This window comes from Halichoerus grypus, chromosome 2, assembly GCF_964656455.1.
Source record: "Halichoerus grypus chromosome 2, mHalGry1.hap1.1, whole genome shotgun sequence".
Taxonomy (NCBI): domain Eukaryota; kingdom Metazoa; phylum Chordata; class Mammalia; order Carnivora; family Phocidae; genus Halichoerus; species Halichoerus grypus.
In genome coordinates, this window is record NC_135713.1 from 149,057,534 (window position 1) to 149,076,818 (window position 19,285).

Sequence of the window (19,285 nt, forward strand, 5' to 3'; positions counted from 1 at the left end):
TTTAAGAGAATTTAGATTATTCAATCTGGGTTGGCCAAACATGAATCCGAGTCCCTTAACCTGATAGCTAAAATTAGAGACTAGAATAATTTGTCCATTGAGTTCAGTCAGGAAAACTAGGTTTGTGAATTTAGTACGGGTACAGCGAACATTGTTAGGATCAGATTATGTAATATATGTGTGGCTATTTCAGAAGAGGACTGTTCATGAGCTGCTCATTGTGTAATAAACAGGAGTTGGATAATCCCAGGGGTCCTGGCAAGGTGGTGGGAATGTACATAGCACCCACCTCATGGGGGAGGAGGGATTAAGTGGTTGATTCATAATAATTCTTTTAAAACAATGTCTGGCACAGAGAAAGAGCCTGATAACTGTTGTTGTTCCTATTGTCAATATCTTTATTGTTTTCATTACTTTTTTATAGCAATAAAGACAGGTGGGTAAGACAATTCAGGATTATTATATAATTTGTATTTACTAAAATTAGGTCTACTCAAACCAGGGCTGCCTAGACACCATCTGGAGCTAACCACACATCTGCTGGTCTTAGGAAAATATCCTAGTGCTGTGAAAGGGATTCACACCAGGGATGTACGAGCCTGCTCTGTCCACGTGCATCTGAGCATAGGACCCCCTGCAGTGGAGGGACGCAGCAGAGCATGTGGCCGAGCGGGCCCCATTTCTGTGATGCAGGCTGCATGGACTGTCCAAGAGACGATAGAGCCTTCTGGAGATGGAGCTGGCCCTTGTGTTTCCAGTGACGGTCTTCAGTTCCAGCTGAAATTTGTGTTTATGCGCTGATGTCGGTGTAGATCATTGTATGTCGTCAAACCCCTCAGTGGTATTTAAGAAATGTTTTTCGGGGGCAGGGGGGCTTGGGTATGCCGAGTCTCTCCGTGGAGCTCCCGACTTTTCATTCCTGAAATGGGACGCTAAGAGGGAGGCAGCCCTACGGTGGCTGAGCTGTCCCCTGCAGAGAGCAAGGAGCAACAAGGGCTGTTCGGTTTTCAGTGATACAAAACAAAACACACGGACACAGTTTCTTAGCCGCGCCAGCCACACATCGGACAGCGGGGGAAGAGACCAGCTCCATCATCGCCTCAAGTTCCATTGCACGGCTCTGGTCTAACGTCTGATCGTCTATCAGGGTTTCCTGGTTCAGGAATGTGATAAAATCTTCAGAGCTGCCCACCTCTGCAAGAGAAAGCCCATCAGACCCTCGCTCCAGGAAGAAAGCCCCACGTGGCCCAGCAGGCCCACTCCCAATGACTCGGTGACTCGCACATTCCCAGCAGCACATCCCAAAGCTGGAAACAGCCCAAAGGTCCCCGCAGATGCACGCACAGACTGCGCTCTGTGCGCACAGTGGAATGCCAACAGCCGCATCGGCGAGTGCTACCACGTGGCGGAACCTCGAAAACATGTCCGGGAAGCCAGACAACAAGGCCACGCAGGGTAGGATCCCATTTATAAGAAATGGCCAGAAGAGAGATCCATAGAGGCGGGAAGCAGATCAGTGCTTGCCAGGGGCTGGGGAAGGAGGGCCGATGGCGGAACAGACCACCAGCCTCTGCGGAGCCCGGAGCTTTGAGGCCAGTTCCCGGCTCCCTGCGGCAAGAGCCATGGGATTATCTCTGTCGTGCTCCCCACGTGCCTGTGGGATGAGTAGTTTATTGAGAAAGGTGAGCCAAGGAGGTACAGAGTCCCGCAGGAAGAATGCAGAAACATCCACACCCACTGCCAGGAAGGTGCTCCCAGCTTCCAGAATTCTCCGCTCACTTTGGCCAGGTCCCATAACTCACCCTGCCCCTCTCCTGGGCATGGGTCTGTCTCCAGCCCCCGCCCCACATCTGGTCTTTCCTTGCTCTGTTCATTTCCAACATGTTCAAGAATCTCCCAAGGGGGGCGCCTGGGACGCTGGGTGGCTCAGTCAGTTAAGGGTCTGCCTTCGGCTCAGATCATGACCTCAGGGTCCTGGGATTGAGCCCCACGTGGCGGGGCTTCCTGCTCAGCAGGGAGTCTGCTTCTCCCTCTCCTCAATTCTGCCCCTCCCCCCTGCTCGTGATCTCGCTCTCTCTCAAATGGATAAATAAAAGCTTTAAAAAATGAAAAAATAAAAATTTTTTTAAAATTTTAAAAAAGAATCTTTCAAGACATGTATCATATGACCTCACTGATATGAGGAATTCTTAATCTCAGGAAACAAACTGAGGGGTGCTGGAGTGGGGGGTGGGGTGGGAGGGATGGGGTGACTGGGTGATGGACGCTGGGGAGGGTATGTGTTCTGGTAAGCGCTGTGAATTGTGCAAGACTGTTGAATCTCAGATCTGTACCTCTGAAACAAATAATGCAATATATGTTAAGAAAGAAAAAAAGAAGAAGAAGAATGTAGCAGGAGGGGAAGAATGAAGGGGGGGAAATCGGAGGGGGAGAAGAACCATGAGAGACGATGGACTCTGAAAAACAAACTGAGGGTTCTAGAGGGGAGGGGGTTGGGAGGATGGGTTAGCCTGGTGATGGGTATTGAGGAGGGCACGTTCTGCATGGAGCACTGGGTGTTATGCACAAACAATGAATCATGGAACACTATATCTAAAACTAATGATGTAATGTATGGGGATTAACATAACAATAAAAAATTAAAAAAAAAAAAAGAATCTTTCAAGTGAACAAGCATAAAAGGACCGCCTCATTTTCTGTGTTTGCTTAGACCCTGAATTAGAGTGTTAGGGGACACGCCTTGAGGAGGACTCGGTCACCCAGCCTGAGAGCTGTGAGGTCTGGGCTGAGTGGAGCTGTTTGGCCCGCACGCTGCTCTCTCGCATGGAGGTCCCAGACCTGGTCCTCAGAATCGACCTCACGCTCCCAGGAGGGTCTGTTTCTACGCACTGCTCACCAAGCCTCACCGAGGCTTTGCTTTTCTCCCGCACCCACCCAGCAAAAGTTTTAAAATTGCATCGTCCCCTCTGCCCACGCTCCTCCACATGGGTGGCTGGGTCCCAGGCATCTCTCTGGGGAGACCACGTCCTGGCACTTCCGTCCTCCCCAGAGACCGTGGAACCTGTGACCACCCCTCCTGCCAACTCTGCCCTCGGGCCTCCAGGACACCCTTCCTTACCCACTGCCCGTCCACGGCTCGCCCCAGCCCTGGGGCAGCCCTACTTGGGTGCCATCTTGCCAGTTTTCTCCAGCGGGATGATGGAGCAGCCCAAAATGTCCCAGCTGCTGGAGGGGCAGGGCGCCTCCTTCGCATGGCTGGGTGCCTGGTGTCTTCTTATATATACTCTCGCTCCAAGGATAGTTCAGCTTCCTGACACTGTCCCCCGAGGACGAGTCCCAGGACCCCTGAGGCCCCGCCTGCACCCTGCGTCGAAGGCACACCCGCATGGCCGCCCCTCCTCAGTGTCCCCCCAGCCAGGTATGCCCACCTGGAGACTATCAGCACATGCGGAAAGTCGGGAGGCAGATCCTCTCCGTGGAGACACCCTAGTCCTGGATCCCACCTGTAGTGCTCTCCCCCCAAAAATAGGACCCCATTCTAACGGCCAGAACTTGTGACTGTCATCGTATTTGGGGACAGGGTCTTTCCAGGTGTAATTTAAAGATCTTGAGATGAGAAGGTCATCCTGGATCAGGCACGAGACTCGAACATGCCAAGAACTCACAACACTCCACAGTGGAGAAGCACTCTTGGCTTCTGGCAGGCCAGGCCTCCCTTTTGCCTTTCATCCGCTCAGTGCACCCTCATTCCCTCCGCCTGGCTGCAGCCTCCTGGAGGGAGCACTTGTGCTATTGCCTTAGAATATTCCATTCTGCTGGAGAAGACAAGAAAAAAAAGGGGGGGGCAGGTGGGGTGGGGGGAGGAGAATGGATGAATGTCCTAAGATGGGAGCATAGATAAAAGTGAGGTGAGAGAGTGGGGCTTAAAGATACAAGAGAACCAAGACACAGGGTAGTTAAACGTGAGGCTTCTGGGCACTAAGTATTCGTGAGTGTAAGTATACAGGAGGAGCTAAATATTCCGGATTATTAAGTATGCAGTAGACACTAAGCAATCACCTTTGAGGCACTGAGTTTCCGTTAGGTCTTAGTCAGCCACCTCTGGGACTCTCCACAGGTGAGCCGTCCCGGAGTGGCAGGGACCCCACACCTGTGTGCGTGGGCCCAGCAACCCCGGTGGCCCCACATCAGCGGGAAGGCTGAGGCAGTGGGGAACGACTGGACACGTGACAGGTGTGCCCAGCACCGGGAGGGGCACGGGGCGGGTGTGCCCGGGATCGGGAGGGGCACGGGGCGGGTGTGCCCGGGATCGGGAGGGGCACGGGGTGGGTGTGCCCGGGAATGGGGGGGGCGGGCATGGGGCGGGTGTGCCCGGGACGGGAAGGGGCACGGGGTGGGTGTGCCCGGGAATGGGGGGGGCGGGCATGGGGTGGGTGTGCCCGGGACGGGAAGGGGCATGGGGCGGGTGTGCCCGGGACCGGGGCGGGGGGCACGGGGCGGGTGTGTCCGGGACGGGGGGGGGGGGGGGAGCACGGGGCGGGTGTGCCCGGGACCGGGAGGGGTCTGACTGACACCGTCTCCTCCACCTTGCTTCTGCTGGGAGTGTTCAATGGATTTAATAACCCACCTGGTTTGAGCGCTCTGAGGGGCCTGCGAGCCCTTCCGTGCCAAGACCGGTAGCGACCTCGGAGAGCCCACTGGCCTCCAGTGTCCCCTCCACCGGGCAGCTGGAAGCAACCTCCGGGCAGGTGAGCTGGAACACCGTGGAACTGCTGCTTCCTCCCCTCACTGCACTGGCTGGTGTGCGCGACTCTCAGAGCTCGCCCACAGCAGGCGAAACCCTGGGTGCCCTGAGTCCCAAGGACACGTGTGCACGTGGAATGGCGCGGCGCGGTGAGCGCCCCACAGGTGTGCCGGACGCCGGGTGCGCGTCTGTGTGTGTGAAACGTGGCCATCTTCCACGCCACGTGTGTGTCGGGCCGCAGGCGCTCTAGCGCCCAGAGCCCTTGAAGGCATCACTGCCCGGAAACCGTCCAGACGCAGCACACATGCCGGCTTTGCTTGGGGACAAGTCACCAAGAAAAGAAAATGAGGGCCACCGTCCCGCAGGCTCCGAGATATGACGGAGCGGTTGCGAAGCTTCAGAGGCGGTCGGGGAGAGCGCGCACGGCTGTTTTGCTGAAACGGAAAAAGGGCCTGGGCTTGATGATGTCTTCTGAAGCCGGGGTCGCCATCTCGGGGCCGCTCCCCGAGGCCGCGGCGCATGCGCTGGGCCTCCCCGGGCGTGTCGGGGACGCGCCGGGCGGGGTGGCGCGCTGGCGGGCCTAGTGCCTCGGGCCGGGCGGCTCATCGCGGCGAGGCTCGGCCTTGGGATCGTAGGTCCGGGAAGGCAGCGCGCGATAGGGAGGCCTGGCGAACCCCTGAGGGTGGCGGAGCTGCGGGGAGCCGCGGTGGGGGTGCCGGGTGGCAGGGAGGCAGGAGTGAGGGGATGCGGGGCGGCGAGAATACAAGGGCGCAAAGGAGGCAGGGATCCCGGGATGCGGGGGTGCAGGGGCGCACGGGGATTCCACGGCGCCCGCACGCGGGGGTGCAGGGGACGGGCTGCTGGCTGGCGCTGGGTTCGGAGGCCCCGGCTCCTGCGGGCTGCGCTCGCGACTCGCTGGGTAAAGCCCCGAAGCCTCTGCGGCCCTGGTTACGCTCGGGCACGTTTCCCGGTTGGTCATTTCAGAAGCTCTCGGCCTGACCGCGCTGGAGGCGAGTTCGCCCGGGTGGCCTTGGGATGCTGAGCGCCATCGTGCGCCCGGCGGCCGCCCCGCCTCAGCGCTGCTCCTCTGGGCTCCGAATCTCGATGCTGACCGGGTTCTGCACGCTGCACGTCACTGATTTCTCGCAGGGGCGCGCATTCCTTAGATGTAAGCGCTACGTGCGTTCTTCCGGAAAGGGATCGTTCTGTCTGTCCAGTGACGGCTCGCTGAGGCCTTTGCTTCAGGGCGCGCACGGATGGAGCTCCGCCAGCACCCTTTAGCACCCGGCTTTCCCCTCGCCCCTTCGCTGCGTCTCTCCCCTCCTCCCCTCTGCTCGGAGCGCATCGGATCTCTGTCCACGCTTTGTTTCCCTCTTTGCTGCTTCTAGGGATACGCGCATGTCCACATCTGAACGTTTCAGATAGACATACGCTTAAGAACTAAATACCCATATAGGTCAGCGCTTTCCTGGTCACTGAAGTCCGTAAACAGGCAGCACAATCTTATTTACATCCTTCCGTAGCCTTATAGTTGTAATCTTTGTGTAACCATGAACCCGGACTTGCCATTGGCGTCGGATCTGGGGTTGGGGGTGGTCTTATGGGACTGAGTCCTGAGCCTGTGGGGTCTGATGCTGTCTCCAGGTAGATAGGGTCACAACTGACATAAACCTGTGGGACATGCAATGTCCTCTGAGGCCGGGAGAATTGCTTAGGGACGTTGACAAACACAGATTGGATTTAGGTTCTGTTTTGTTTTGTTTTACTCAAGACATGAATTCAGCTATTTTGTTTCTGGTTTTTGCACTCAGGGTGTGGATGAAACCACACTCCAAGGAGTTTTGCTCTTGATGAAAATTAGTATTGCAGACGCAGTGAAGAGCTGGGTGCACACCTCACTGGCTGTGGGGCGGGGCGGGGGGGTATTCAGTGCTGCTTCTATTATGTCTGCTTCTCTTGGTCACTGTCCTCTCCTCATGGTGACATCCGTGACCCTCCTACGGAGACAGACTGATCTTCAGAGTCCTGGGTCGCTGGTGGTCCTCTACGTTTCCACAGCCAACACTGGGTAAAACTGGTCCTTCGGTGCCACCAGAGATGAGAAGAACGTTCCTTGCTCCCACTTGACTCTCAACGAGCCCTTTCTCTTCGGCAGAGCCGGCTGCGACACGTGTATATTTCTTCCATCAGAGTCACTCCATGTAGCAATACAAATTTAAGAAAGGTCACCAATGTGCAGTTTACTTAGTTTGTGCTCCTGATAGGAGGTCGGTTTGCCCTGCACTAAATCTCCCTGTGCTGCTTTGCGTTCAGCAAATGTTCGCCCACCTCAAGCTGCACGCCTCACCCCAGGGGTGAGCTGCCCTGCTCCACTGACCTTGGGTGTGGCCTTCTGTGGCTGGCTCCAAAAACCGCCAAGGAAGGAACTACTCTCTTCCTCATCCCAGAACCTTGTGACTACTACCCTGTGTGGGAAACGGGAGGAAATCAAGGATCTTGGGAGGAGGAGCTTTTCCTGGATTAGCCTGGGCCTAAATGCAATCCCATGTCTCTTGATAGAAGAGAGCCAGAGGACACACAGTGGACACACAGTGGGGGAAAGGTGAACATGGATCCAGAGACTGGAGTAATGTAGCCACCAGCCGAGGGACAGCTGGGGCCTCCAGGAGCTGGAAGAGGCAGGAAGGATTGGCCCCTAGAGCCTCCGGGGGAAGCATGGCCCCATGACACCTTGATCTGGGACTTGTGGCCTCCAGCCTGGGGGGGGTTTGTTAACGCCTGTTGTAAACCCCCCTGTTTGTGGTAGTTTGCTGGGGCAGCTCTGGGAAGCTAACACCAGAAAAAACCTGGGCCTATTTACAACTAAGGGTGAAAGACAAAGGAGAGTAGTAATTCCAAGTTTTCTCAGGGGGGAATCTCCAGAAAAGCAGAAACAATAGGACAGACGGACAGACAGATGTGTTTTAAGGAATTGGCTCCTGTGATTGGGGGCTGGCAAGTCTGAAATCTGCAGGGCAGGTTGGGGACCAAGGAAAGAGCTCACAGTTCAGGACAATCAGAAAGTCACAGGCTTTATCTTATGTTTTTAGCATGTGCAAGTCTGTATGCCTTTAATGTGGGAACCAGGGAGGTTTTTTTTGTCTTTCTTATCTTTATGGTTAGAATATTCCTTCTTGGTTATTTTTTTTTTTTTTTTAACGAGGCAGACATACAGAAATAGAGCCCATGCTTTGAGGTTTTACCAAATCATTTTCACCTTGGTAAATGTTAAAGTATAGCTTCCCTGGGAGGCCAGGACCTGGGCCCATGCAGGTTAGAATTTGAAAATTTTCCTTTAGGGGTGCCTGAGTGGCTCAGTCAGTTAAGCGTCTGCCTTCGGCTCAGGTCATGATCCCAGGTCCTGGGATCGAGCCCCGCGTTGGGCTCCCTGCTCAGTGGAGAGTCTGCTTCTCCCTCTGCCTCTGCCTCTCTCCCTACTTGTGCTCTCTATCTCTCTGTCAAATAAATAAATAAAATCTTTTTAAAAAAAGAAAATTTTCCTTTATTAATGCTTATAAGCTCTGTGTAGCATACCATTGAGAAGGTTTGTTACTGATAAACACCTGGAACACAGGATCTGCCATTTCTTGAGGAGTGTCATTCGTTATATCCCTGATATATTAAACAACAATCTTTCAGTCACCTGGAGTGGCCTAGGAACTCGGGAAAATATTTATGTATGAAGTGATACAATATTTTGGATTTTATTTTTCAAAATAACCTGAGCAAGAGAAAGATACAGATGTAAATGAGTCAAAGCTGGTGTTTGGCTGATAATTGCTGAAATCTAGTCCATTTTACTACTTTGTCTACCTTTGTATGTGTTTGAAATTTCCCAGGTTTTAAAGGGAAAAACCTAGTTATTTAACAAATTAGTCGACCCTTGAACAACACAGGTTTGAACTGTGCAGGTCCATTTATACACAGATTTTTTTTTTTATAGAAACACATGACAATACTGCAAATGTATTTTCTCTTCCTTATGATTTTCTTAATAACATTTTATTTTCTCTAGTTTACTTTATTAAAAGAACCCTGTATATAATACATATAACATACAAAATACATGTTAATCAACCGTTGATGTTATCAGTAAGGCTTCCTGTCAATGGTGGGCTATTTGTAGTTAAGTCTCGGGGGAAATCAAGAGTTATACATGGATTTTCAAGGGCTCAGGGGATCGGGCACCTAACCCCTGCATCGTTCCAAGGTCAACTGTGTTTTTGTTCTTCTTGAGTGCGAGACACAAAGACTTTGAGGTCGCCTGATTTAGCCTGACCCTGATCATATGGTCATCGCCGAATCCATGGCCGTATATGTGTGTAGCATACATCCCAGGAGGGTGACACTTGGGATTCCTCTCTTTCCACACTTGGCCACTGAGAGCAGACGTATTCTGCTGTGAACACATTTTGGGTTTTTTTGTTGTTGTTGTTGTTGTTGTTGTTGTTGTTGTTGTTGTCTTTTATATGACAGAGAGAGAGCACAGGTTGACAGAGCGGTAGACAGAAGGAGAGGGAGAAGCAGGCTCCCCCTGAGCAGAGAGCCCGATGTGGGGCTCCATCCCAGGACCCTGTGATCATGACCTGAGCCGAAGGCAGGTCTGAGCCACCCAGGCGCCCCTGTGAACACATTTTGTAATGTCTGCTCACTCCAGCTTCCTGTGCATCCACCATGATGGTCATATTCATTCACTCAGGCAGGCAAATATCCCCACCCTGGAAAAACTCAGACATAGCACGCCTTCCGAGTTAGGGTTGTCCGACACATCCCCGTTTCATCAGGTCATTTTTCCAACACAAAGCAAACACACCTTCCAGCTTTGTTATATCCCGTTTGGTTGAGCCATCTGTGGATGTTCGAGCGAGGATGTGAACCCGGCTTGCCCGTATGGGTGCACCTGCGGAGGAATGAGCTTCGTTTTTACTACATAACCTCGCTGGTTTGCAATACAGACGACTACAGAGGTCCTAAAGGAAAATCTGACTAGAGATGTCTCTGGTAGACAGACTGCAACCCCCTGCCCCTGGAGGGACCTGCTGCTGCCATTACGGCTACAGATCTGAAGAGGAGGAGATCATCCTAGATTTCCCAATCTAATCACAGGCGGCTTAACAGCAGAGAGTTTTATTCCGCTGGAGTAAGAAAGGCGCGGCGCAAACTCAGACACACTGGAAGCGGGAGGGGGGATGGGCCCGGCCCCTGCTGGAGGGCACCACCTGGCTGGCAGAGAAGGAATGCGGGCCGGGTCGGGGGGGAAAAGACAGCCCACAGCGGGTCTGCTAGCAGCCGCGAGGGACTGCGGCGCCTCCGTGAGCCCCCCGGGCGGGGGTTATGCAGAGCCTCGGACAGGAAAGCAGCCTCGACGACAACACCTTCAACTGAGCCGCCGAGCCTCTCCAGGGGCCCAGCTGAGCCAGGACCTGCGACCTGCAGACCCGCAGAATACATGCGCTTTGCTTTAAGCTGCGGTCTTGGAGGTAATTTGTTACGGCCGCAATAGGAAACCGATTATGAAGTCTGTTTTCAAAGTAGCTGGGAGGGTGTGGGTTAATAGAGGGGGTCTCGGAATTTACTGTAGAAAGAAGCAGCCCCCTCGCTGCTGCTGAACCTGGAGATCTGGGCGTTTCCGTCCTGAATATCAGGCACAGCCTACCGTCACACCCTCCCGGTGCAGGGCCGACGGCGCAGCCCCCGGGGAGGGTGGACGGCACCGCCGTCCTATTTATACGGCTTACATGCAAATGAGGGCTTGGGAACAGGCAGTATGGGATTGGATCAAAGAGCATATTTAAATAGCCGGAGGCAGCTCGGCTCTCTGATTGGATCAAATAGCTGGGGAAGCCAGCCAATCAGAACACAGATGCCCCAGAGGCCCTTCAAATAGCGCTCCGGCTGCTACTCCCGCCGCCAGAGCGAAGCTGGGTTCCCGAGGAGCGCAGGTGCTTTTCAACCGGGGAAGTGAAAGCTGTAAATGGGACTCTTGGGGTTGATAGTAAATTCATGGCTCCTCGTTGTGATGAAGACCCAGCATGACATATACCGGTGAAACCCATCACCTTCCGAGTGACAAAGAAATCCGGTACTTTGTTCTGGAATATCAGAGAATGTAGAGAAAGAGGGTTTGGGGGTGTCTTTGTGGGGTGTTTGTCAGTTTTCTTGGGGAAACCATATATACTTCAACGTATCTGAGGGTATTTAGGATATTAGGTATTTAGGATTTATTCAGAAGGTGAAGCGTCTGCCTTCGGCTCAGGTCATGATCTCAAGGTCCTGGGATGCAGCCCACGTCCTTCCGGCTCTCTGCTCAGGGAGGAATCTGCCTCTCCCTCTGTGCTCGTGCGTGCTCGCTCTCAAATAAATAAATAAATATTAAAAAAGAGAGAGAGAATGTAATGCGCCACAGTTCTGGAAACTAGAAGTCCAAAATCAAAGTGTTGGCAGGGTTGGTTCCTTCGGGGCTGTGAGGGCCATATCTGCTCCAGACCTGAGATCACCACCGGAGCCGAAATCAAGAGTCGGATGCTCACCGACTGAGCCCCCCCCTTCCCCCCCGGTGCCCCCCAGGTTTTCCCTTGAGATGAGGAAACCTGTCGAATTAAACTAGGGCTCACTCTAATGACCTCACTTTACCTTAATGACCTGCCTGAAGACTCGGTCTCCAAACACAGTCACCTTCAGAGGGGTTGGATGTTAGTTCTCGCACATACGAACCTGGGGCAGGATACAGTTCAGCCGGTCACAGGGGAGGAGCACTATCTATAAGCCAAATAAACTGGTTTTCTGAATCCACATGCTGTGTCGCTGTGTTTCCTGCTGGAAACTGGAAGAAAGCTGCAGGGGTCTCTGGAGAGAGCTGCTGCAGGGCCTGACCCTTGCTCTGAAGCTCCGAAAACGCACTCGGAGCTGCTATACTTGGTGACATCCTTGGTGGCCCCGTACACAGGGAGCCTGGCCAGCTCATCTGCCCCTCGAGGGCTGAAGTGGCAGAACAGCTCTTGTAAGTCATGCGCCCGGTGAGAGCCTGCACTAAAGGAAGTGCCATCCGTAAAAGCACTCATCTCTCCTAAAATAGTCCAAAGTTGGACTGCCTGTAACCTATACAACCCAGCCCGGGTTCCCTGACTTCCCCAATGGGCCCTGGCACCTCCGCCCAGTTCACCCCCGCCCCCACCTGCATCGGCATCTAGCATGCTCTCAAATGCCGCGACCCCTAGGTGTAGGAGGCCTTTGTTCCGTTTATCTTCACTTTTATCTGAAAAGGTGTGTATTAGTTAGGGTGCTCCCTACAAATAGAATTAATAAGGTATTTAGATATATCGTTTTTATTAATCCTTTTATTAGTAAGATATCTGTATTACATATATATAATTATATATATAATGCACTCTGAGTCTGAAGGCCTGGGAATGAGGAGCATCAAGGAGAGGATGGACGCCCTAACTCATCAGCCAGACAGAAGGGCTCCTTCCTCCACCTTTTGTTCTATCCCGGCCCTCAGTGGCCTGGGTGACACCCACCCACATTGGGGCGAGCCATGGGCTGTACTGAGTCCATCCATTCACAAGTGAATCTCAGCCAGAAACACCTCATTGACACACCCCGATTCGTGGGTAATCCGGGTGCCCTACACGGCAGTCAAGCTGATGCACAAAAGTCACCAATACCAGGTGCTATTTGCGCTTTCTTCTTTTTCTAGGTGCCCCCGTGTCCCGAGTTTCCCTATGGTGAGCAGAATTAGGAGCTGTGCGCTCCGATCAGGCCCATCCCACCCACCTCGGGCCCTGTGCAAACACCAGCCTTCCGCTATGAAGCACCTGGGAGGGTCACAGCCCAGCGACATGGGGCTGTGGAGAGATGGAGACAACCAGAGGGGCACGCTCCACCTGCCCACGGCCTAGCACCGTCCCCGCAGCATCCTGCCAGGGGGTCACAGCAGGGAGGGCCGAAGAGCCGCTCCATCGGAGACGGGGTTCTTCGGGAAGCCCAAAGACAGCAGGGCACACAACGAGGACCCTAGGGGTATTAGGAGCTTCTGGGGCCTGGAGCTACCGTACACGCTAAACACAGCCCAGCCCCACACCCCGAGCAGCACAGATCCTCCCCCTCAAAGCTGACTCGCTCCAGTTCTCATCACCCAGCATGAGCTTCACGTCTGGCTTCCAACCAGAAATTACCAGACATGCCCACAGGCAAGGAAAACTCCGTCTGAAGAGATAAACAGCCGTCAGGATGAGACGCAGGCCGACACAGGTGTTGGAATTAGCAAACTGGGGATTTAAAACAGCTGTGATATTATGCTAAGGGCTCCAGGGGACAGAGTAGACAGACGCGCATGTACGCAGAGGGACGGAAATGCCAAGAGAGACGTGGTCAGAATCACCGAGGCAAAAGCAAAGGCCGCCTCCGACGGGCTCAGCCAGCCGGCTGTGGCCGAGGGGAGAATCGGAGAGCCTGAAGAAAGGCCGGTAGAAACCTCCCAAACTGAAATGCAGAAAGAAAATGGAGTAATATTATTTTATTTTAAAACCCACAGTAGCCAAGGACTACGTGACAATCACCAAAGGAGTAATATATGCAACTGGGGGGAGCCTGGGTGGCTCAGTGGGTGAAGTTTCCTACTCTTGCTTTCGACTCAGGTCATGATCCCAGTGTCGTGAGATTGAGCCTCATGTTGGACTCCACACCCAGCATGCTGTCTGCTTGAGATTCTGTCTCTCCTTCTGCTCGCCGCAGCCCCCCACCCCCACTCACACGCTCTCTAAATAAATAAATTAATTAAATATTGTTAAGAATAAAAAATCAAATAAATAAAAAGCAAAGTGGACTTAGATTGGTCATAAATGTATATTTCAAACTCTAGGCCAATAACGTAAAAAGAAGTTTACGTACAAGTATAACCGATATGCTAAGGAGAGGACAGCAGATGGGGTCCTCACAGTACAGGGATGCCTAAATGTCCTTCATGCCCACAGTCACTTCCAAATGACAGTAGTAACAAGTCCTTCCCTGGTAGAACTTTGCATTTACTGCAGTAATAAGATGCACATTTATACACGTACAACCGTACGTATAATATACACATAACTACATGACAAATTAATTTGTATACATTTTGACAATTTCTTTCAGCATCACCGATTTCCTTTGCAGTTCTAAGAAATGTCATGTATTTAAAAACATTCTGAGACATTTCATTGCATGCATTTTTAAATGTTTTAAAATATTCTGAGCTTCACCGAACTGCCAGAGGGATTCCTGAGGCCAAAAACAGAAAAAGAATTAAATTCTTGCCACCTATCACCAAAACAGAAAACAAGACTTCCTAAAAAGGAAAAAGTTACAAAGCGTTAGCAGGACATGGATTGAACCCCGTGGCAGAATTCCTTCCTATTGTGGAGGCCGAGGGGAATCACCGCGGTGGAGACAACCCCAAGCAGAGCCTCTTATGAAATGGGTCTAAACAGGGATCACACCTGTTACGGGAACCCCGTCATGGCTGGAGAACCAGGCCCAGTCTGCAGTTTGGGAGGCACTCTGGTGCCTCACGGGTCCTCCAAACCCTCCACAGTGGGTGACGGTGGGTGACTGGGGTGCACCCCAGGCCCCTGGCACCGAATGCCATCACCTCATGGGGTTCTGGGCAACGTGAATTCAATGCTCACTGTGCTCAGGGCCCAGAGAATGGGACGGCAGGACCTGTAGATGCTCAGCAGGAATTTCCCATAAAGTGGGCCAGAGAAACAGGATGTCAGTTGGGGGGTATCGGAAGGGTCCTCCCAGCACCTGGAAGCCTGAGCATCCGCTGTAGTTGTCAGCTCTGGGGGAGCCTTCATGCACTGTTTATCCAGGACTACCTGCCCCTGGAAGGACCCCACTCCACCTGTAGAGTGAGCTCCTGGAAGTCCCGATAGCTCCCATACGACCCCACAGAAATGTCGCACAAGGTCAACCACCTGTGACCTCAAATCCCAAAGGACCTACAACAAAGTGCTACACACAAGCCCGTATTTCCCGAGTTGCACCTGCAAACACCATGAGTGGTGAGAGCAAGGAAAGAATGTTCTAGCTCAGGGAGGGATTCCCTCAGACGCAGGATGGATAATGAGCAGCTGGAGCAGGGTCACCAAAGGCGATGGTCAAGAAAGAATTCTTGAGATGTCTTTGGTGGACAAAGGTGTTTATCTTAAAGCACAGGAACAAGACCCGTGGGCAGAAAGAGCGGCAGGGGTGGCCGATGACTTATTTTTCAGTGTGTGGAGGGAAGGTAGAGATAACGTACATTTCTAAGGAAGTTCTGTAGGCTGAAAGTGCGGTCTACAGGACCCCGGAGGTCTGGCTATTGTCAAGAGAAAGTTGTTTCTAGTCCGAAATGAAACATCAACATTAGGGCATCCGCGAGTTCCTGCAGAGTTGTAGGTCACGCTCTGGCCCGCTCAGGGATTTATCAGTGGGCTGCAAGCTGTAAGGGGATTTCCTTATAGCGGGTTTTCTCTTGCCTTTGTTCTTCTCATCACAGTGATTGGCACCAAATGTATGCACAGAACACACACAACCTGATCTATAAAATGCACGTGTCCTAGACAAGCCAGGACCTCGGGGGGAATGTTTGCCTCTGAAGCTGTCCTCAGAGAGATGATCTCTCTCCTCTTGGGGAGTTTTCTTAGGGGATGATTTCCGCCTGGGCCTTGGCGCCTCTGAGTAGGAACCACAGGAAACTCAGTTCCTGAGATCATGAAAACTGTCAACTGAACCACCTAAAAAGAGGTTTTATGTGTGATAAAGAAATTCTCAGCTTTTCAAGGGTGTGGGCCCTGCTTCTGGGCTCCCAGGGAAGCTATACATTGGTCAAGGTCAAATGACTCAAAGCATGGGCTCTCTTTCTGGACGTCTGACTGCGTCAGATGCACACCCTATAGGCCAGGCAACCTCGGGGCCGTCCCTCGGTTCTTCTCCCTGGTGCCTAGCCAATCTGACCCGACTCGGGGACGATGGCAGAGATTCCGTGTGACAATCATGACCAACTAAAAAAAGTCCAGATTTAGTAAGGAGAGACTTTTATCTGAAAGGACTATTATGAGGGAGGGAGAGGACTGTTGCAACAGGGCAGGAAAAGTCTTTACTCATCTTAGGCCTCAGTAGGGGCTCTAAAAAAAAAAAAAAAACACACCAGATTAACAAGAGAAAAGCATTTAAGTTATTTTTCTTAAGATTTTATTTATTTTAGAGAGCGAGCAAGTGTGGGGGTAGAGGAAGGGCAGAGGGAGAGGGAGAATCTCAAGCAGACCCCACGCTGAGGGTGGAGTCCCATGTGGGGCTCCATCCCATGACCCCGAGACCGTGACCTGAGCCGAAATCAAGAGTCTGATACTTAGCCAACCAAGCCACCCAGGTGCCCCAAGCATTTTAAGTTTTATTATGACACAGGAACCTTCACGAGGAAATGAAGACCCACAGAAGGGGCAAAACCTAAATGCTCTCACACTGGGTTGAACAAAGAGAGGCAACTGTGGGAAAGCGAATAAGATACCCCAGGAGCCCTAAGGAAGACCAGAGTTCTGTCAACAAGGTCTGTGTGTGCAGAGTCCTCTCTGGTCTTCACTTCCCCTCCATGATGACAAAAGTGTTTCTTCTCTCCAGCTGTAGACCTGTCACCTTTCACATGGGAATCTTAGCTCTGTGTTCCGGGAAGAAAACGAGGGCTTTGAGCTCTCCCCTTGCATCTGCTTGCATTTCCAAGTGCCTTTAGCTCAAAATAACCCTTGCGTGGACCTTGCACGTTTTGGGATGGCAATTTGGCCCACCCGTGGGCTGTAATCTTGGGGTCCGCAAGTGCCTCAAGGGTCGGGCAATGCGGGCTCTTCTCTCACAGGGAGGAGGGCACAGACTAGAAGCAGCGAGTGCTGCAGGGGGACGACAGGGGCTGGGAGGCTAGGCCCCCGGGGGGGCCAGAGGTCAGCACCTGGGGAAGCACGGCCACTGAACCCAATCTGGGCGCAGCAGCACCTTGTTGGGGTCGTTGGGGTCCAGCTGTGGGGACGGGCAGCGCACTAATCACCCCCGAGGGAAGGATGCGGACGCGGAGGGTCTGTGCCCAGCCCTGAAAGACCTGGGCCTTTCACCGCCGGCTGGGAAAATTTAACACTGTCACCACGGAAAGGCCGAACGCAGAATGCACCTTCTAGAAGGTTCTTCCCGCCGCCCCACCCCCACCCCCCGAGCGTTGGCGAGCCAGGGGGAGTGCTGAGGGAGAAAGGAGGGAGCTGCGTGGGGAGAGGCGACGCCCGCGGCCAGGTGGCCCGACCCTGCCCCGCTGCTGCGAGCGCGGGAACTAGCTCGCCTGACCCGCGCGAGATCCCGACAGGACTGGCTGTCACGCGGGCGCGGGGCGCAGATAAGGGGCAGGCGGCCGAGCGGAGCGTGCAGCGGGCCAATCACAGCGCAGCCTGCCATCGCGCCACCCGGCGGCCGGCCAATGGGGAGGCCGCAGCCTCTATAAAAGCAGGCACTGCCGGAGGCGCCAGCCGTAGGCGACCCGCAGCGGAGACGGCTTCAGTTCTTCAGCGACGCCGGAGCCATGGCCCGCACGAAGCAGACGGCGCGGAAGTCCACGGGCGGCAAGGCGCCGCGGAAGCAGTTGGCCACTAAGGTGGCCCGCAAGAGCGCGCCGGCCACCGGCGGCGTGAAGAAGCCGCACCGCTACCGGCCCGGCACGGTGGCCCTGCGCGAGATCCGGCGCTACCAGAAGTCCACCGAGCTGCTGATCCGCAAGCTGCCGTTCCAGCGGCTGGTGCGCGAGATCGCGCAGGACTTCAAGACCGACCTGCGCTTCCAGAGCTCGGCCGTCATGGCCCTGCAGGAGGCGTGCGAGGCCTACCTGGTGGGGCTCTTCGAGGACACCAACCTGTGCGCCATCCACGCCAAGCGCGTCACCATCATGCCCAAGGACATCCAGCTGGCGCGCCGCATCCGCGGGGAGAGGGCGTAAGCCCCGCGCACATGCGCAGGCTGCCCCGCCGGAGCCGCAGCGCTCACCCCAAAGGCTCTTTTCAGAGCCACCACCTAGCCACAAAGGATGCTGTACCAACCCGGGGTTACTCCCGACTAGTCCGTGTTTCCTTGGTCTCTGGTCGGGGGGTTGTGGTAAGTGGGATTCCCCCCGGGATTGTGGACCCGCCCCCAGGAGGGTACTTGGACCTCCCAAGTTACCGAACGGTGGCCGGCCCGCGTGTACGCGCTTGGAGACCAGCCTCCCAGCCCTGCAAAGTGCGATGTTGGGGGGTGAGCGGTAGGAGCCGCACTTATGGGGAAACCCTATAGCGGGGTGGTGAGCCAGCCATGAGCCCAAGACGGGGATGGGGCTGACCGCCGAGGAGGCCGGAGGCCAGGGGTGGGGGGCTCTTCTGACGTTGGTGCTGTTTGCAAGCACTTTCTCGGTCGTCGGCCAGTAGCGGTGACCCGAAGTCCACGGTGGGTACTTACCCGGGGCTCCCAGTGGGGCGAAGGCCTGGGCAGAGAAGCCCTCTGTGACAGGGACAGCCAGCCCGATGCTCTCCATGTGACAGTGGGTTCTTGAAGTTTCTTTGGACCCAGTTTTTTCCGGTAGACTTCATTCCTAAAGCTTCGCCAACTAAGGGAGTACACGCAGCTGGTTTGAAAGCTGAAGAGAAGTCCGGTTTGGGTATGTGTACAAGTCGGTGACGAGTCCTGGAGGGGCCATCCAGATGCCTGCAGTGCTCAGGGACAGCCCATGTTCTGGCCCCAAAACCCGTGCTACCCTTCAATGCTAGGCTCCTTTGCAGTAAGTCCATGCATGGCCACTGTCCTGTTCTGTGCCTCATGCAGTCCTTAGGACAGCCTTGCCCAGCGCAGAGCTCAACCTCCGTGAGCTTCCGCACATCCTGCTGGACGGCCTTGGAGATGAAGGCAGTGGGCCGACTGGCTGCATCCGGGGGAACCGGCAGATGACGTATGCTTGGCAGGACGGGCTGGACTGTTGTGCAGAGACTTTCCTTAGACCATGCCGTGGGAGGGCTGGTCCACGTCACTCTGCTCTTTGTGTCCATCACAGCCTCTGGCGGTGCCTGTTCTGCCCAAGGACCCAAGACAGGGGCAGAGAGAAGCAAAGACCTGAGGACAGAGGAAGAAAGTAACTGAAGTCCCTCAGGGTCACGTACATGGACAGGCATGGAAGCCTTTCTGACACTTGGCGGTGTCCCTGTTGGGGCCTTGTGCAAATCCTCTGCTCACAACCGCCCCCCGGAGACCCGGGCAGAACCGTTGCCAGGGGGTGGGGGCACAGTATCAGCCGCCAGGCACCCTTGGGGAGAGCTGCAGCCTCGCTCTCCGGAGAACGTTCCAGCACCCTCCCAGCATGCGGTGCACACGTGTGAAGACCACAGGAAAGGCGCGGAAAGGAGACAGCCCCTCGGCAGGAAATGCCAGGAGTCGCCTGGCGTCTGGTGGAGCTGGGATCTATCCGAGAACTAAATACAGAGCACG

The 19,285-nt window shown here is 54.2% G+C and overlaps 1 protein-coding gene and 1 long non-coding RNA gene across 2 annotated transcripts in view; one reads left to right on the top strand and one right to left on the bottom strand.

The window, feature by feature from the left end:
- The window catches only part of LOC144380998 (uncharacterized), a 33,189-nt gene extending 14,280 nt beyond the window's left edge, over nt 1-18,909 (bottom strand). The window contains exon 1 of the long non-coding RNA XR_013445389.1: nt 18,266-18,909. This is a non-coding gene — a long non-coding RNA (uncharacterized LOC144380998). The remainder of the gene's footprint in view (nt 1-18,265) is intronic.
- On the top strand, nt 17,361-17,786 carry H3-4 (H3.4 histone, cluster member). Its single transcript, XM_036119162.2, has one exon. The coding sequence runs from the start codon at nt 17,361-17,363 to the stop codon at nt 17,769-17,771; it is 411 nt and encodes a 136-aa protein (XP_035975055.1). The 3' UTR covers nt 17,772-17,786.
- Nucleotides 18,910-19,285: the final 376 nt, after the last annotated feature.